Source organism: Pleurodeles waltl, chromosome 10 (genome assembly GCF_031143425.1).
Source record: "Pleurodeles waltl isolate 20211129_DDA chromosome 10, aPleWal1.hap1.20221129, whole genome shotgun sequence".
In the NCBI taxonomy this organism is placed as follows: Eukaryota; Metazoa; Chordata; class Amphibia; order Caudata; family Salamandridae; genus Pleurodeles; species Pleurodeles waltl.
In genome coordinates this window covers 503,703,026-503,719,969 of record NC_090449.1, presented here as the reverse complement: position 1 = coordinate 503,719,969, position 16,944 = coordinate 503,703,026, and the positions used below count along the sequence as shown (strand labels likewise).

The 16,944-nt window shown below is 44.2% G+C and overlaps 1 protein-coding gene across 2 annotated transcripts in view; it reads left to right on the top strand.

Annotated features, from left to right (window-relative positions):
- LOC138261666 (unconventional myosin-Ig-like) overlaps positions 1–16,944 on the top strand; it is a 912,364-nt gene that overhangs the window by 598,437 nt on the left and 296,983 nt on the right. For both annotated transcript variants that reach the window (XM_069210894.1, XM_069210895.1), the window contains one exon: positions 625–729. In XM_069210894.1, coding sequence (XP_069066995.1) covers positions 625–729 — 105 coding nt within the window. The remainder of the gene's footprint in view (positions 1–624; positions 730–16,944) is intronic.

Here is a 16,944-nt window from a genome sequence, read left to right as displayed (position 1 = left end):
AGTCACCATTCATCATAGTGGAAACTCTGTGTAAGACCTCTAAAAAGGATAGACCACCTAACACCTGTGCTTAGTTGTCCTGAGGGCTACTCTCTTCTACACCTAATGCTGCAATATCAGCTGCTCTAGCTATGACGTCTTTCACATCTTCTGTGACTTCATCTTTTCTGACCACTTCTGAGCTGACTGCTCTGTTAGATGAATCCTCAAAGGTAGCAGAAATGGCGACAAAAATTTGTCAACAAAGGCATCATATGTGAAGAAACCATTGCCAAAGACACTCCAACAAAATTGACATAATGTTAGTTACAGGTAAGTAACTTGTTTGTTATTATCCTTGGATGAGATAAGCAGTTACTATTGGAAGGTACTTTGCACAGGTCCTTGCTGGTAGAGGTGTGTACAGGGCACGAATTGCAAGATGAAGTTGAAATATATAGACCCACATATGGCCTGTCACTCACATACCTGGAAACAAATCTGTAAAAAGTGGTCAAACTGTCAACCAGTAGAAACTGCTAACCCTGAAGATAAAGGAAGTTAGAGGTACACATCTTTGTGTGCACCTGTACTTGAATGTCTCATTGCCAAACTACACTCACCCCTTCTTCTGCTTTGTTGCAGGTGAAGGACAATCCGCAGACTGCTGCACAGTTTGCAAGAACACTGCAGGAGCAAAAGGGAAAAGACAACTACAACTCTGTGCTGTTCTCCTGCCACATTCGGAAGGTGAGGGAAATTGACTTGTTTACCCAATGTAGAAGAGTGTCACTTGCAGGTTTTACTGCTGCAGACAAGCTAAGTTCATTGAATGAACAGCTTGGTTGAAGTGCATTGCATAGCATTGTCATAGACAATGCTTCATGAGTAACACTGTCATTATGAAGTTATCCTTTTTGACTGTGCAGTCAGGCAGGCTATATCCTTCAATGGTACTGACACAGATAGATAATATTCTACAAATAAAAGTGTCACAGCCAGATAATATTCCATGATTAGTACTGACAGGCGTAGTTAATACTCCACAATTAGAATTGTCAAAGTCACTTACTATGTCACAACCAGGACTGAAACAGATAGACAATATTCAGTAAATAGAACTGTACTGGTCAGATGGAAGTCAATTAATATTACTTAAACAGACTCGATTATTGGGACTGCCACAGTCAGATAATAGACAATAAAGGTACTGAGCCACAAATATACTGGGACTGGCACAAGTAGATAATCCTTGGTAAATAGAACTGTCTCAGCAGACAGTACTCTGTCAGTTAGTACTCCACAAATAGAAGAGTTAAAGTCAGACACAGGTAGTTAAGCTTCAAAAATAGAACTGTCTTAGTAGGCATGCATATGTAGATAATGCTCCATATAGAGGGTAACAGTCCAAAAATACTAAATGAACAGGGCAGCCAGAGTGGGGTGACAGTGCATGCATATGCATAGTACTAACACAGCTAGCATTATTCCTCAAAGAGTGCTGATTCAGTTACATAACATCCCATGGGTATGACTGAAAAGGGAGTTAATCCACAAATAGAATAGTTATAGTCAGCTAGCAATCTATGAATAGTCCTGACACAGGTAGTCAATACTCCACAAATATAAATCTCACTGTGAGTTAACACCTTCACTGCTAAGCCTTTTCTTCCCCCTGTGCTAAGCCTTTTTTGGCTATTTGGGGTAGTTCAAGCTTAGGCCCCTATAACTTTTTGTTCACATAAGCTGTCCACACCAAATGTGCATCCTTTTTTCCAACATCCTGTAAATTCTACCCAGAAATTCTACCAGAATCTCTTGCAAACCTCAAAATATGTCTACAAAAACACATTTTGAAAACTCAACATCCGAGGGAATCCAGGATTGGGTAACTTGTGTGGCTCTAACCAGGTTCTGTTACCCAGAATCCCTTGCAAACCTCACAATCTGTCTAAAAAACAAATTTTCCTCATGTTTCTGTGATGGAGAGTTATGGAATCTAAGGGGAGCCACAAACTTACTTCCTCCCAGCATTCCTTCAAGTCTCCTGATAAAAATGATACCTCACTTGTGTGGATAAACCGAGTGGTCGCAACAGGGAAGGACCCAAAACGTATTGTGGAGACATCAAAATTATTTGTCTCAAAATGGCCTGTTTTTGCAGGGGGGGGGCACCTGCGTTTTTGGTCCTGGGCTCAAAAACCATCTAGAGAGACCTACCAAACCCAGGTGGGGCAGAAAGACTGTTTACATATTTGGGGTGGGTGGGGGCCATTGCTAAGCCCATTTTGGACATCCCCACCAACCCAAATGTTTGGAAAAAAAATCCATGCTGCATAGTGGGCTTTCTGCCCCCGGGGGGCTGATCAGGGGATATTGCCCCCATCTGCCCCTGGGAGGGGGCAGAAAGACTGTTTACATATTTGGGGAGGAGGGCATTGGCATAGCCATTTTGGGCAACCTCTTCACATTATAAAGAAATTTAATCCCAGACATCTATTGTGCTTTCAGTAGCTTTTGCCCCTATCTGCACCTCAGGGGAGCAGAAAGACTGAATTATTCCCCAAAGAATAATGGGGGAGCAAAAGCCCTTGTCCAAGGGGCCGCTCCTTCTCCCTGGTGTCTAGTGGGTAGATCCCGGCTTGGGAATCACCTTCCTGCAGCGATCCCCAAGCAGGGAACCACTAGGAAGGAGTACCACTGGGAAGGGGAATTTCTCCCCTTTCCAGTGAAACCTCTCCTGCCTGCCTTAGTGCTCGGGGGGCTGAGATAGCTCCCGAAGCTCTTAGGTAGGGAAGGTGAAAAGAGCTGATTGGGTCCTTGCACTTTCGTTTTCATTGAAATTACGTCAGCACGCCGCACGCCCCAATCGTCATTTTAATGAAAAGAAACAAACAGCCTCAGGAGATGGAGAAGCTCTCCACCATCTCCAGAGGCTGTTTCTTTGTAAAAGAAATCCCTCTGGTGCTCACACTAAAGGGATTTGAAGTGCATTGTGCACGGACGGCCTGGAGCCATCTAACTCACATGATCACTGTAGAGTTGGATGGCTACCAGCCGTCCCATGCACAGAAAGGGTTAATACTTCATGACTATTGCTGACACGAACAATTCTGTTATAGTCACTTAATACCCATGACTAGGATGGGCACCAGTAGCTAAAAGTTTACAAACAGAACTGTCACAGACAGGTAATACTCAATGAATAGTAATGACACTGTAGATATTAATCCACAAAAAGAGCTGTTACAATCACTGGGCTCCACCTCATTATAGTCTCCATATATGTATCCAATATGCACAATCACATTTTTGATCTCTCTCCAGGGTCTTTGCTGATTTCGGATCCACAAGGGTAATCGCCAGACGTGCCTAGAATAGCGATTCTTATTCTGGGTCCTCAAGCCTACTCAAGGGGTCTGCGACTGATTAGAAAATTAAATAAAATGATTAGAGTAATAAAGTATACAGCATATACATACAAAGTTTAGACACATCAAAGTCATCAGCAAAATAGCCATAAAAGTACAAAACATCTAATAGTAGTCAATACACATTATTTTGATACACCAGTAAATATGTATTGTACATTAAAGATAAAACTAATCAATAATTCATAGCTAATTACAATGATCTTCAAACAATCAAATGTTAAAACATAACACCATTTCTTCATCAAGTTCTGTAAAAATCTGGGTAAGAAAAATAAAATCATTTACAAGAAAACCATTTTTTAAGATTAAATTCAATAACTTTTACTCCTTTTAGTGAATATCTAATTAAGCTTATTACTGCACAGCAGATTTCTTCTGATCCTATATGCTGCAAATAAAGTATTCAGTCTTTAACCCCTTAGCTGCCAGGCCTTTTGCCCTCCTGTGCTGAGCCTTTTTTTGGCTATTTGGGGCAGTTCGCGCTTAGGCCCTCATATCTTTTTGTTCACATAAGCTACCCACGCCAAATTTGCGTCCTTTTTTTTCCAACATCCTAGGGATTCTAGAGGTACCCAGACTATGTGGTTTCCCCTGAAGGAGACCAAGAAATTAGCCAAAATACAGCAAAAACTTCGGTTTTTTAAAAGAAATGGGAAGAAAGGGCTGCAGAAGAAGGCTTGTGGTTTTTTCTCTAAAAATGGCATCAACAAAGGAATTCCGGTGGTAAAATCACCATCGTCCCAGCTTTCAGGAACAAGCAGACTAGAATTAGAAAACCCAATTTTTCACCACGATTTTGACATTTTACTGGGACATACCCCATTTTTTATATTTTTTGTGCTTTCAGCCTCCTTCCAGTTAGTGACCGAAATGGGTGAGAAACTAATGCTGGCTCCCAAAATAACAGCTAAAATAAAAGAATATTAAAATTGAGGTAAAAAAACAGCAATTTTTCTCCACGTTTTACTCTGTAACTTTTTCCTGTGATGTCAGATTTTTTAAAGCAATATACCGTTACGTCAGCTGGATTCTTCTGGTTGCGGGATATATAGGGCTTGTAGGTTCATCAAGAACCCTAGGTACCCAGAGCCAATAAATGAGCTGCACCTTGCAATGAGTTTTTATTCTATACCGGGTATACAGCAATTCATTTGCTGAAAAATAAAAAGTGAAAAATAGGTATCAAGAAAACCTTTGTATTTCCAAAATGGCCACAAGATAAGGTGTTGAGAAGCAGTGTCAGTCAGTCAGTCAGTCAAATAACTTTATTCGGAGTATTGCCATAAAAGTACACATACATACATATAAATCATCATAAAATACAATACTTATTGCATATTTCAAAAAGCAAGATTCTTCAATCTACAGGTCTTTGGAACCTAAACGTGCCACTTGAACCTACTAAATATAAGATAATAAATACTTATAAAATCATATACAGCAATAAAACAATACCTAGATTCCATTAAGAAATAATCACATTACTGATTCATATCGATTCCTAATAATAATAGCAGATTTGATAAAAATTAAAATGGAGCTACATATTTGTTTGGACGAGAGGCTTTGAATGCCAATCAATCCTTCATTATAAGATGAGGTGTGCAAATTATGCAAAATGGGTAGTAAAAAAGTTTCCCTAGGAGCTGAGTAAAGTGTACAAAATAAAATAAAGTGACATGCGCTTTGTTTCGAAAAATTGTCACAAGGGCATGGTGATAACGTTTTTTCCCACACGCATTTTGTTGGAAACTCCACTCTAAAATGTATCATATTAAGTCTAAAAAGTACAAGTAAGGAGTATAGGGAGGGAATCGGAAACCAAATAAAATAAGGTTCTAACAAATTTGAGGATGGAATTTGTACATATGAACCAAAAGAGCTCAGATTCTCTGCCGCTTGATATCTAGAATTCATAACATACTCTTTATATCGTAATTTAACAATCTCCTTCGCATTGGCGGGCAAGAGCTCTGGTTTAAGATACATAGGGGGTCATTCTGACTCCCGCCGGGCGCGGTCACTGCGCGCCCGGCGGGAGCCGCCAAAATACCGTACCGCGGTCGGAAGACCGTGGCGGGTATTTTGAGTTTTCCCCTGGGCTGGCGGGCGGCCTTCAAAAGGCCGCCCGCCAGCCCAGGGGAAAACGACCTTCCCACCATGAAGCCGGCTCGTAATCGAGCCGGCGGAGTGGGAAGGTGCGACGGGTGCTACTGCACCCGTCGCGTATTTCACTGTCTGCTATGCAGACAGTGAAATACAAGCGGGCCCTCTTACGGGGGCCCCTGCAGTGCCCATGCCATTGGCATGGGCACTGCAGGGGCCCCCAGGGGCCCCGCGACACCCCCTACTGCCATCCTGTTCCTGGCGGGCGAACCGCCAGGAACAGGATGGCGGTAGGGGGTGTCAGAGTCCCCAAGGCGGCGCAGCATGCTGCGCCGCCTTGGAGGATTCTGACGGGCAGCGGAAAACCGGCGGGAGACCGCCGGTTTTCCTGCACTGACCGCGGCCAAAGCGCCGTGGTCAGAATGCCCTGCGGGGCACCGCCGGTCTGTCGGCGGTGCTCCCGCCGACCCTGGCCCCGGCGGTCTGAGACCGCCGGGGTCAGAATGACCCCCATAGACTCCAAGTCCAAGTTTCGGAAGCAGTTATGAACAAAGTTTAACCATGGAATTTTGTTATGGTTTGCTAATGAAATACAATCTTTTACACACTCATGTGTTAAGGTGGCCACCGGATTTAACCATACTTTTATCCATAGCAGAAGGGGGGCAATATCTATCAAATCTGTAATGTAACCAACCCCCAGCTCCTCATGGCATATAATATTCGCTACGTTCTTGGGTACCATAAGTAGCCGGTGAAGAAATGTATTCTCTGCCCGTTGTAGAATAATAGAGCTGGTATATCCCCAGAGGCCATCCCCATAAGTTGCCGCCGAGACACATTTAGACTTAGAAAGCGTAATAATCTGGTGTACTGGTCTGTGCCCCAGTCTGCGAGCAAAGCGAAAAATTGCTTCGACATTTCTTTCCATTTGTTGAAGTTTAAAATTCTAAATGGAATTTCCATGACAGAGAAGAACTTAGGTGCAAACCTAAGTAGCAGAAATTATTTACCTTTGTTCGAATGTTCCCTCCCATTATAAAACTTTTAGTGTGTGTGTTCTTAGAACCGCAAATCATAACATACGACTTTTTGAAATTAACTTTCAAATCGAGATCCTGAGTGTGTATTAAAAAAAGGTCCAAGAGGATCTGTAGGCCAATGGCCGTGCGAGCAATTAAAACGGCGTCATCAGCGTACAATAAAATCGGCAATTGTCTAAAACCCACCCTCGGAAAATCCTTGCCATTTTGAGCTAAATAGTTATACAAGCCATTTATGTACTACAGAAATAAAAAAGGAGCCAAAGTACAGCCCTGCCTGACGCCCCGATTAGATGCAAGGGGTTGTGATCTTTCACCATGTTGTCCAAACTGAATTGTAATGGTAAGGTTAGAATATAAGCGTTTGATCAAATCCAACAAATCTTGCTCAACCCCCATTGTGTCCAATATTTCCCACAATTTTACTCTATTTACCATGTCAAATGCGCTGGAAAGATCTATAAAGGCTAGGTGGATGGATTCCCTTTTTGCTATGACATATTTGCTAAGAATAAGGTGTAAGTTTAGGGCCTGATCCACTGTGCCTAATCCAGGCCTAAACCCATATTGAATTGGCGAAATAATGTTTGACCTTGCCGCCCACTCCTCAAGCCGATTCAAAATGACACTCCCCAAGATCTTTACCGTGGAGTCAATGAGAGATATAGGTCTGCAGCAGAAGGGGTCAAGCCTATTGCCCTTTTTGAATATCGGGACAATTATTGCCATTAGCCATGAGGGAGGAATAAAGCTTTGAATAGCGCTATTCAGAACGTTTTTGATTAACGGAACACACAAATCAGGTAAAGATTTAAATAAATCCGCAGGAATCCCATCGGGGCCAGGAGCTTTCCTTTGTTTCATTTTATTTATTGCTGTGGTGATCTCATGTATCTCAAGTAAAATTCCACTTTTAATTGGAATGGGAGTAACCGGACATGAGAGGTCACAAACCTCTGCACCATGATTAATGTTATTTGCGGACTGGAATACGGCTGAAAAATGTTCTACCCAGACCCCTTCCGGAATCAAACAGTCTTCCTCCCTATATACTTGTCCTGAAAAATATGGGTGATTAACCACCTTCCAAAATTGAGAGGAATCCCTCAGTTCTGTAGCTGCCATAAGATCTTTCCATGCGTTGGTACGTATTTCATTCTTCCTCTCCTCAAGGGCTGACTTATATCGGCCCCTAGCCTGTTTAATTGAGTCGCGATTAAATGGTATAGATTTAATAGCTGTTTTTAAATCTCTATGAGCGGTTGTCCAGGCCGAATTAAACCAGCGTTGGGGTTTCGTACATTTAGGATATTCAGCGCACGTCAATGTCTCAGAGATGGCACGGCTTAAACACTCAAAAGCAGTTATAAGGTGGGCGCCAGTGGATTGCAAAGACAAGCAAGTGTTAATATGGACCTTACTTTGTATTATTAGGTTCTCATAAAAGGTATTAGGATTTACTCTCTCCTATCTCTTACGAGGGCCAAAATTTCTTTCCAAAACCTCTTTTCCCTTGCATATTGTCCTAGATAAAATTGGCTTAGTCTTAAAAGCCAATTTTATACTCAAGGGATTGTGGTCACTAGCACAGTGGGATTTAATCTTAAAATCCACAATTAAACGGGAAAGTGAAGGGCCGATAAGAATAAAATCAATAATGCTACCATTCATGCTCCCTGTATAGGTGGGTATTTCCCTTGTCTGACTATTTGTCGTGTCCCTTGCAAAAACAAGATCAAATTTGTAGACAAGTGTATTCAGGGCATTGCCTAAATTAGAGTGTGTAAAGTGAGTAAATGACTCTCTGCCTTCTATAGAGGCGCCACATAAATGGGGTAATCCGTGATTACACAGTTGAGCATTAAAATCTCTGACCCAAATCATGTCAAATTCCCTATCCTGTAATTTACCAGCAGAGTCTAAAGAGACTGTAAGATCTTCGAGGCTTCCTGACAGGGCGATACTCGGAATATTGTTATAAAAATTTAAGAGTAAAATATCTTTCCGCCCGGTCATTGATAGTAAAATCACCAGAAAAAATGTGGAAGACCAAATCAGAGAAACCTCAATTTTTGGGAGTAATAGTGACACAAGTATCAAAAGCCCACCACTTGCTCTGCCCGCTCTAGATGGAAGAGCTGGCTGGGACACAGAATAATAACCATCTAAATAAAAGGGTGCCGTAAGCCAGGTTTCTTGAAGACAAATAATGTCAAAAGTGGATACAAACTCCAACCATTCTGAATTTTCAGCTTTGGATCGAAGCCCAGCAATATTCCAGCTAATTAAGGATAAAAAAACGCTACTTTCCTGGGGCAATAACCCGGGCTCCTTAATTATGGCAGTATCTATGAAATTCTGTGATGAGCTAACTGGCTCTTCAGGCCCTATTGGTAATTCCAGAAATATATGCCCTCCCGCCAGCTCATTTTCCTGTTTGGTATCATTTAGAAACCCCACCCCCTCCATTTGTCAGTCGTTTACATCAAGTGTAGACAGATTTTGGTTATCCTCAAGGTCAACAATGGGTTTCAATAAAGGTGCCTTTGGCACGACTATATTTAATCCATGGGAATCCTTCATAAAAAGAGATGGTAAGGTAGTCGGTCCATAGAAGAAACTTAACGAATGAATTGTAATCCCACCATCCCCTTTCGCGCACAATGGCAGTGTCGCCAGTAGGTGATTAACAAAACAGGGGTTTGCAAAGTTGATCACTATACAGTCACCTTCGTATATTTTTTTAGACAAACCTACCCACTTCACCCTTCTTGACATAATTATTCTGTTATTTAGATCATCTTGATATCGCAATTTTTGCCTCATCCAATGTGTACATTTCCTTATTAAAGCGTGAGTATCTTCCTTCTGGGTGCAATCAAGGGGGGGCACATTGGCTAAAACTAAAACATATGGCATGCTATCTGGCGGGAGCTGTAGAACTTCCTTTAGAATAGCGGAAGATCTGGGCTTAGAAGCTATATCAGGTTTCAACAGAGCAGTCATGTCACTAGTCTGGGTGGGCAGAGAAACTGTTAATAAACCATCGTGAAGGCCACGAGTGGATGTACAATGGACCAAGGATTGATTATGATCCATTAAACAATTAACTTGCTGTGAGACTTTGGGATCTGACACCAGTTCCTGAGTAAATGAAGTGGGATTTATGCTGGTTTTTATGGTAGATTGCTGAGACAAAAGTTTAGTAACGGTTTCTTGTAGCTGCTTAAATTTAGAATTAATTAATAATATTAGTTTCTCCTCTAAGGACACAAAAAGGGGCTTCAGGATCAAATCCAAATTTGGTAGGTGATTATCACTTAAGTTCCTGCAGTCTGAGCCTAATTCGCCAGGTGATGGTCTTGCCTTAGTAGAAAAATCAGCCGGGGGCTCCAGTGGTGGAGAAATAAATTCCTTGGGCTTCGGCGCTTGCTTTAGCAGCTTGGTGCACTTGCGATGACCTCCAGCTTTCCTTTTTTTTAAGGGAGGGGAAGTAACAACTAAGTGTTCGGTATTAACTGCGTTAGGGGGCTGTGAGGAGTGCGAAGCATCAATATTGTCTTGAGGTTCAGGGGTATCAGAGTTATGGGGGGCAATTAGAGAATCTGCAGACTGAGTGAAAATCGTAGATTCTAGAGAAGGCCTTTGAGTCAAGGTATTAGCCACCCCAATCCTTTCTTCAACTTGGACAATTTCAGTTTCAATAACCCAGATAACTGAGGATAAATAACTTGTTATTGACGACTGAGCAGGCGCAGCATGTGCACCTGCTGCCCCATGTGTGGTGCTTTTCCTTTTACCCATCGCCTTTCGAAAAAAGGGCAAGGCACTAGTGTTTAACCCAGCCCAATTGAAGTATGTCGCAAACAAACTATAGCAGTGTAAGATATAAAAATAAGAAAACTGTTCAATTAGCAGATCTTACTTGGGTACCAACTTCTCAGGACCTCCAGGATCGCAGGTCTCAGAGGGGGGGCCCGGCCCGGCCTCAGCCGGTCACGGACGGGCACTGGACCGGCCCGCCCTTGGCCTGGGCTTTGCCCGGGCACCGCGCGCGCGCGTCCCGCGAGCGGGAGCTCTAAAAAATTTTTTTAAAGGTCCTCCTCCTCCTCCTGCTGCTCCTGCTGCTGGGACAGCCCTCCTGCCGCCGCAGCTGACACAAAACGCGCGCTTCCCGCGAGCGGGAGCGCGAAAAACAAATTTAAAGGTCCTCCTCCTGCTGCTTCTGCTACTGGGATAGCCCTCCTGCCGCCGCAGCTGACACAAAACGCGCGCGAGAAGCAGTGGTTATTTGCACATCTCTGAATTCCGGGGTGCCCATACTAGCATGTGAATTACAGGGCATTTCTCAAATAGACTTTTTTTTACACACTGTCTTACATTTGGAAGGACAAAATGTAGAGAAAGACAAGGGGCAGTAACACTTGTTTTGCTATTCTGTGTTCCCCCATGTCTCCCAATAAAAATAGTACCTCACTTGCGTGGGTAGGTCTAGCGCCCGCGACAGGAAATGCCCCAAAACACAACGTGGACACATCACATTTTCACAAAGAAAACAGAGCTGTTTTTTGCAAAGTGCCTTGCTGTGGATTTTGGCCTCTAGCTCAGCCGGCACCTAGGGAAACCTAGCAAACCTGCGCAGTTTTGAAAACTAGACACCTAGGGGAATCTAAGATGGGGTGACTTGTGGGGCTCTGACCAGGTTCTGTTACCCAGAATCCTTTGCAAACCTCAAAATCTGGCCAAAAAAACACTTTTTCCTCTCATTTCAGTGACAGAAAGTTCTGGAATCAGAGAGGAGCCACAAATTTCCTTCCACCCAGCGTTCCCTCACTTGTGGGGGTAGGCCTAGCGCCAACGACAGGAAAAGCCCCAAAACACAACGTGGACACATCACATTTTCACAAAGAAAACAGAGTTGCTTTTTGCAAAGTGCCTAGCTGTGGATTTTGGCCTCTAGCTCAGCCGGCACCTAAGGATGTCGCGTAGGCTCTCATTATTCTAATGAGACTACTGGATTTTGAGCAGCAAGATCGTCCACAGTGTGGGAGACTGAGTCTGACCCACTGTGGGTGACACCTGTCGCTCTAAATCCGGGTTTTGCTCCGGCTAACTAGCAGTGCCTCATCTCTACCAGAGGATAGGGATGATTGGGCAGCCGAGCGCATGACATATTAGACTTCTCAGGGAAGTTGTGGTCACTCAGGTCACATCCGGTTCTCTCATTCACAATTCAGTCTCATATATAAATGACAGACAGAAGCAGTATATGTTTCAATGATTGATTTAATAAAACGACTGCATCTTAGATAGCAAAGCGTGAGCTGCAATAACCAGGACGACACAACATGACAGTATTAAAATGGTGACGAGAAGAGTGAAGCATTAGAATAACGCTATCATATTGTCCCTATAACCAATGGACTATTTCCTAACTAGGTCATACTCTGAGCACAGCGTGTTAAGCTCTAATTCTGCCTTTCAGGTTCCCCCGGGAGGACATCAACCCTCATACCTGAGCAAAGGCCTGTGGTCTGCGTTAGCATCTGTAGCGAAGCATTCAGCAATCAGCATATAGTTTTGGTTCCTTGGCTGGAATCTCCCTCTTATTGTGTAATGGGACTAGGAAGTGTTTTTATAAAAACACAGCTGATGTTCTAAAAAAATGTCCCTATGTAAGGATGTGTATTTTCTACGAATGTTGGAGACTAAACTTCTACCACGTTCACCGGCAATGTACCAAACTGTAGCCTTGAATGAAGCACAGAGTGATCATAATGTCTTGTTTGAGAACACAGTGCTGAACTAAGCAAAAACAGTTAGATAGATGAAAATAAAACAAGACTGTAAAACTGGTTATTGTAAAAATAACAATGCGAAGCCGAATAAAATATATCTAGGTTAAAGTGCACAGCGGCCTAATGTGTTAGACTAACGTGCATGGAGCTATTTCTAAAATGGCTACACAACAGGGAAACCTAGCAAACCTAGGGGAATCCAAGATGGGATGACTTGTGGGGCTCTGCCCAGGTTCTGTTACCCAGAATCCTTTGCAAACCTCAGAATTTGGCCAAAAAAACACTTTTTCCTCTTATTTCGGTGACAGAAAGTTCTGGAATCAGAGAGGAGCAACAAATTTCCTTCCACCCAGCGTTCCCCCAAGTCTCCCGATAAAAATGGTACCTCACTTTTGTGGGTGGGCCTACTGCCCGCAAAAGGAAATTCCCCAAAACACTATCTGGACGCATCAAAAGTATCAAATACAAAACTACCTGTTTTTGCGGGGGCACCTGCGTTTTTGGTCCTGGGCTCAGCAGCCTTTTAGGGAAACCTACCAAACCCAGACATTTCTGAAAACTAGACACCGGAGGGAGTCCAGTGAGGTGTGACTTGCGTGGATCCCCTAATGTTTTCTTACCCAGAATCCTCAGCAAACCTCAAATTTAGCTAAAAAAATAAAATTTTCCCACATTTCTGGGTGGGATCACCGCAGTGGGACAAATTTCATACCTCCGAATGTTCCCCTCAGTCTCCCAGTAAAAATGATAGCTCATTTATGTAGGTGGGCCAAGTGCTTGTGAAAGGGAAGAGCCAAAAACATGTCGATATTGAGGGGGAACCAAAGGAGGTCCAAAAGGGCAGTTTGCAGAAAAAAAATTTTAGGCTGACAAGTGCAGCAGAATTTTTATGGGTATAGATGAGGCAATGCTGGGTGGTAGGAATTTTGTGGATTCCTGCAGATTCCGGAAGGTTCCATCACAACAAAGTGGGAAAAATGTGTGATTTCTAGCAAAGTTGGAGGTTTGCAGGGCATTGTGGGTACAAAAATGGTGCGGGTGCATGTGAAACACACCACCCTGGAATCACCCAGATGTTTAGTTTTCAGATGTGTCTAGGTCTTGTTGATTTTTCTACATGGCAGCATCCCAAAGTCCATAAAGTGCAGCCCTCACCATTCCAAGTGGGAAGATTTTGAGAGTTAGCCAAGCTCTCAGGGCCCAAATGTTAAACCAAAACCCCAAATAACCAAATGTCTTCTTGATTGCTGTGGGATAAGATGTTTTAGAGTGCGGGCGAGAGCTGAATGACTATTACCCCTTCAGTTGGGGGTGGGGGCATAACCAGGCCCATACTGGTTGGTAGCCACCACCCCAATATATATATTTTTTTTTTTAATTCCCTGGCATCTAGTAGACTTTCTGCCCCCCCGGGGTGTGGATCAGGGGTAATTGCCCCATCTGCCCACTGGTGGGCAGAACAACTTTGGCCCCATACCCCCAACCTCTTATTTTTGAAAAAAAAACTTCCCTGGTTTCTGGTGGGCTTTCTACCCCCCGCCCCCCCTTGGGGGAAGATGGGCCTTCTAAAGGGGGGCAGATATGGCCAACAGTAATGTGCCCCCATGGGGAGCGACCCTTACCCAAGGGGCTGCCCACCTGAAGAAAACACATGCATACACACACACCAATCCCTGGTGCCTAAGTGGTTTCTGTCTCCCTTGGGGGCAGATTGGCCTAACAAGAATCGGCCGATCTGCCCCCAAGGGGGGCAGAAATGGTCTAAATACAATTTGCCCCCCAGGGGAGCGACCCTTGCCTAAGAGGTCGCTCCCCATCTCTAGTGGTTTCTGCCCCCCTTGGGGGCAGACTGGCCTCATAAGAATAGGAAGATGGCCTAAATATAATTTGCCCCCTAGGGAGCGACCCTTGCCTAAGGGGTCGCTCCCCAACAAAAATAAAATATGATCCCTGGCGCCTAGTGGATTCTGCCCCCCCCGGATCAGGGGTAATTTCCCTAGTGGGCAGAGCAACTTTGGCCCCATTTATTTGAGGTGGGGGTATGGCCATACCCCCACCCTCTTATTTTTTTTAAAAAAACTTCCTTGGTCTATGGTGGGCTTTCTACCCCCCCCCCCACCTTGGGGGCAGATGGGCCTTCCAAAAGGAAGGCCCATGGGGAGCGACCCTTACCCAAGGGGCTGCCCACCTAAAGAAAACACATGCATACACACACACACACCAATCCCTGGTGCCTAAGTGTATTCTGCCCCCCTTGGGGGCAGATTGGCCTAACAAGAATCGGCCGATCTGCCCCCAAGGAGGGCAGAAATGGTCTAAATACAATTTGCCCCCCAGGGGAGCGACCCTTGCTAGGGGGTCGCTCCCCACCTCTAAAAAACAAAACAAAAAAAACCAAATTATTTTATCCCTGGCGCCTAGAGGTTTCTGCCCCCGGGGGCAGATCTGCCGAATAACAGTAGGCCGATCTGTCCCCAGTGGGGACAGAAATTGCCTAAATACAATTTACCCCCCAGGGGAGCGACCCTTGCCTAAGGGGTCGCTCCCAATCTCTAAAAAACAAACACAAAAAAAAAACCAAAAAAATTTGCCCTGGCACCTAGTGGTTTCTGCCCCCCCTGGGGGCCGATCGGCCTAATAACAATAGGCCGGTCTGCCCCCAGAAGGGGCAGAAATAGCCTAAAATAAATTCCCCCACCCCGCTGGGGAGCGACCCTTGTCTAAGGGGTCGCTCCCCTTGCGTGAAATTGACGCAAAAAAAAGATCCCCGGTGCCTTGTGGTTTCTGGCCCCCTTGGGGGCAGATTGACCTAAGTGCAATCGGCCAATCTGCCCTCAAGGGTAGCAGAAATGGTCTAAATACAATTTGCCCCCAGGGGAGCGACCCTTGCCTAAGGGGTCGCTCCCCATCTCTAGTGGTTTCTGCCCCCCTTGGGGGCAGACTGGCCTCATAAGAATAGGCCGATCTGCCCCCAAGGGGGGGCAGAAATGGCCTAAATATAATTTGCCCCCTATGGAGCGACCCTTGCCTAAGGGGTCGCTCCACAAATAAAAAAAATAAAATAAAAAATTGTTCCCTGGCGCCTAGTGGATTCTGCCCCCCCGGGGGCAGAAAAGGCCTTGCAAAATATTGCCCCCCTGGGGAGCGACCCTTGCCCAAGGGGTCACTCCCCTTGTGCCAGTTTCATTTTTTTTTTAATATCCCTGGTGTCTAGTGGGCATTTCAAAAGCCGGATCGTAAAGAGACTTCAAAGGGAAGGAAATTCCTTTCCTTCCCTTTGAAGCCTCTCAGGACCCCCATCACATGATCGGAAGAGAAATGCTTTACATTTCTCTTCCGATCGCGTTGGAAGATGGGGAAGTGGCCTCTGATGAGGTCAGCGCGCAAATGCGCTCTGACATCATCAGATGTCACTGGGGGGGTTTGGGGGGGTCAGGGGGGTCTGGGTGGAAGGGTAAGGGCTTCCCCTTACATCCCTGCCTTGGGGGGGTGGGAGGAAAGCCCACAGAGGGAGCGCTAGCGCTTCCCACTGAGCTCAGTTCCAAGGACGTAATGGTTACATCCTCTGCACATGAGCACTGTGCCGGTGGACGTAACCATTACGTCCCCGACACAGAATCGGTTAAAAATTGTAAAATTTACGGAACGCAAAATTGGAGCTGAAAAGCATTGTGGACCATATTTGAAACAATGAGCAAAAAGCATAAAACGCACAGTGCTTTGTTTGGAATGACTGTCACTTGGACAATTTGGCAGAGATGGAAACCACACTTCCTGCTGTGGGAATGCTACAAAGAAATGTAATCAACCAAGCTGCAGTTGAATTAAAAACAATCTATACTGGATGGTGCTCTAAAAACATTAAATAATATTCCAATCAATATTTAGGCAACACAGTAAGTTAATCATAGAATAAAGCTGCTAAGCCTTGGTTTGACAGCCATATTGGCAATGCTGCAAGAATAAAAACCTAATGTGGGCTTTGGGGATACCCTCGGCTGATTCTGGATAGGTAAAATACTCTGGGACCCTCACATTTACTAAAACGTCTCTGATGTAGGCTAATCATGGGATTTTAGAAATGTTATCCAGCGCCATACAATCTTTGAAGATTTATTTTGTAAGGTCACCCTCTGAAGTTTGCCAAATCTTAAATCAAAGCAACAGAGAAGCCAATCCAATTATGTCTTCCACATAGTTCAGTTCATCCTCAGAGTGAAAAAAATAAGTTGCTGTCCAGGGAGGAACTACTAAAAGTCTGCAGAGTTCTATATGGTACGTTTTGAAGGATCTCAGTACTGGAATATCCCCACATGCCCGCTCCACAGGAAGCAACTGGGATACATTTAGACTTAAAAAGGGTTAGCATCTCTCTGACAGGCATATGTTTCAATAGATACACAAAAGATCAAAACTGAAAAAAATTAATTTAAAATTCTGTAAATGTGAAATAATTTGAAATGGGAGACCAAAAAATAAACTGGTGTCCTTAGCTTGATTTGCTAGAGCAGTACAACTACAGCAAAGGAAATCTAGTATAGAGGATTTGTGGCCCTAATTGAAGCAGAAGTATGAGCCAACAGA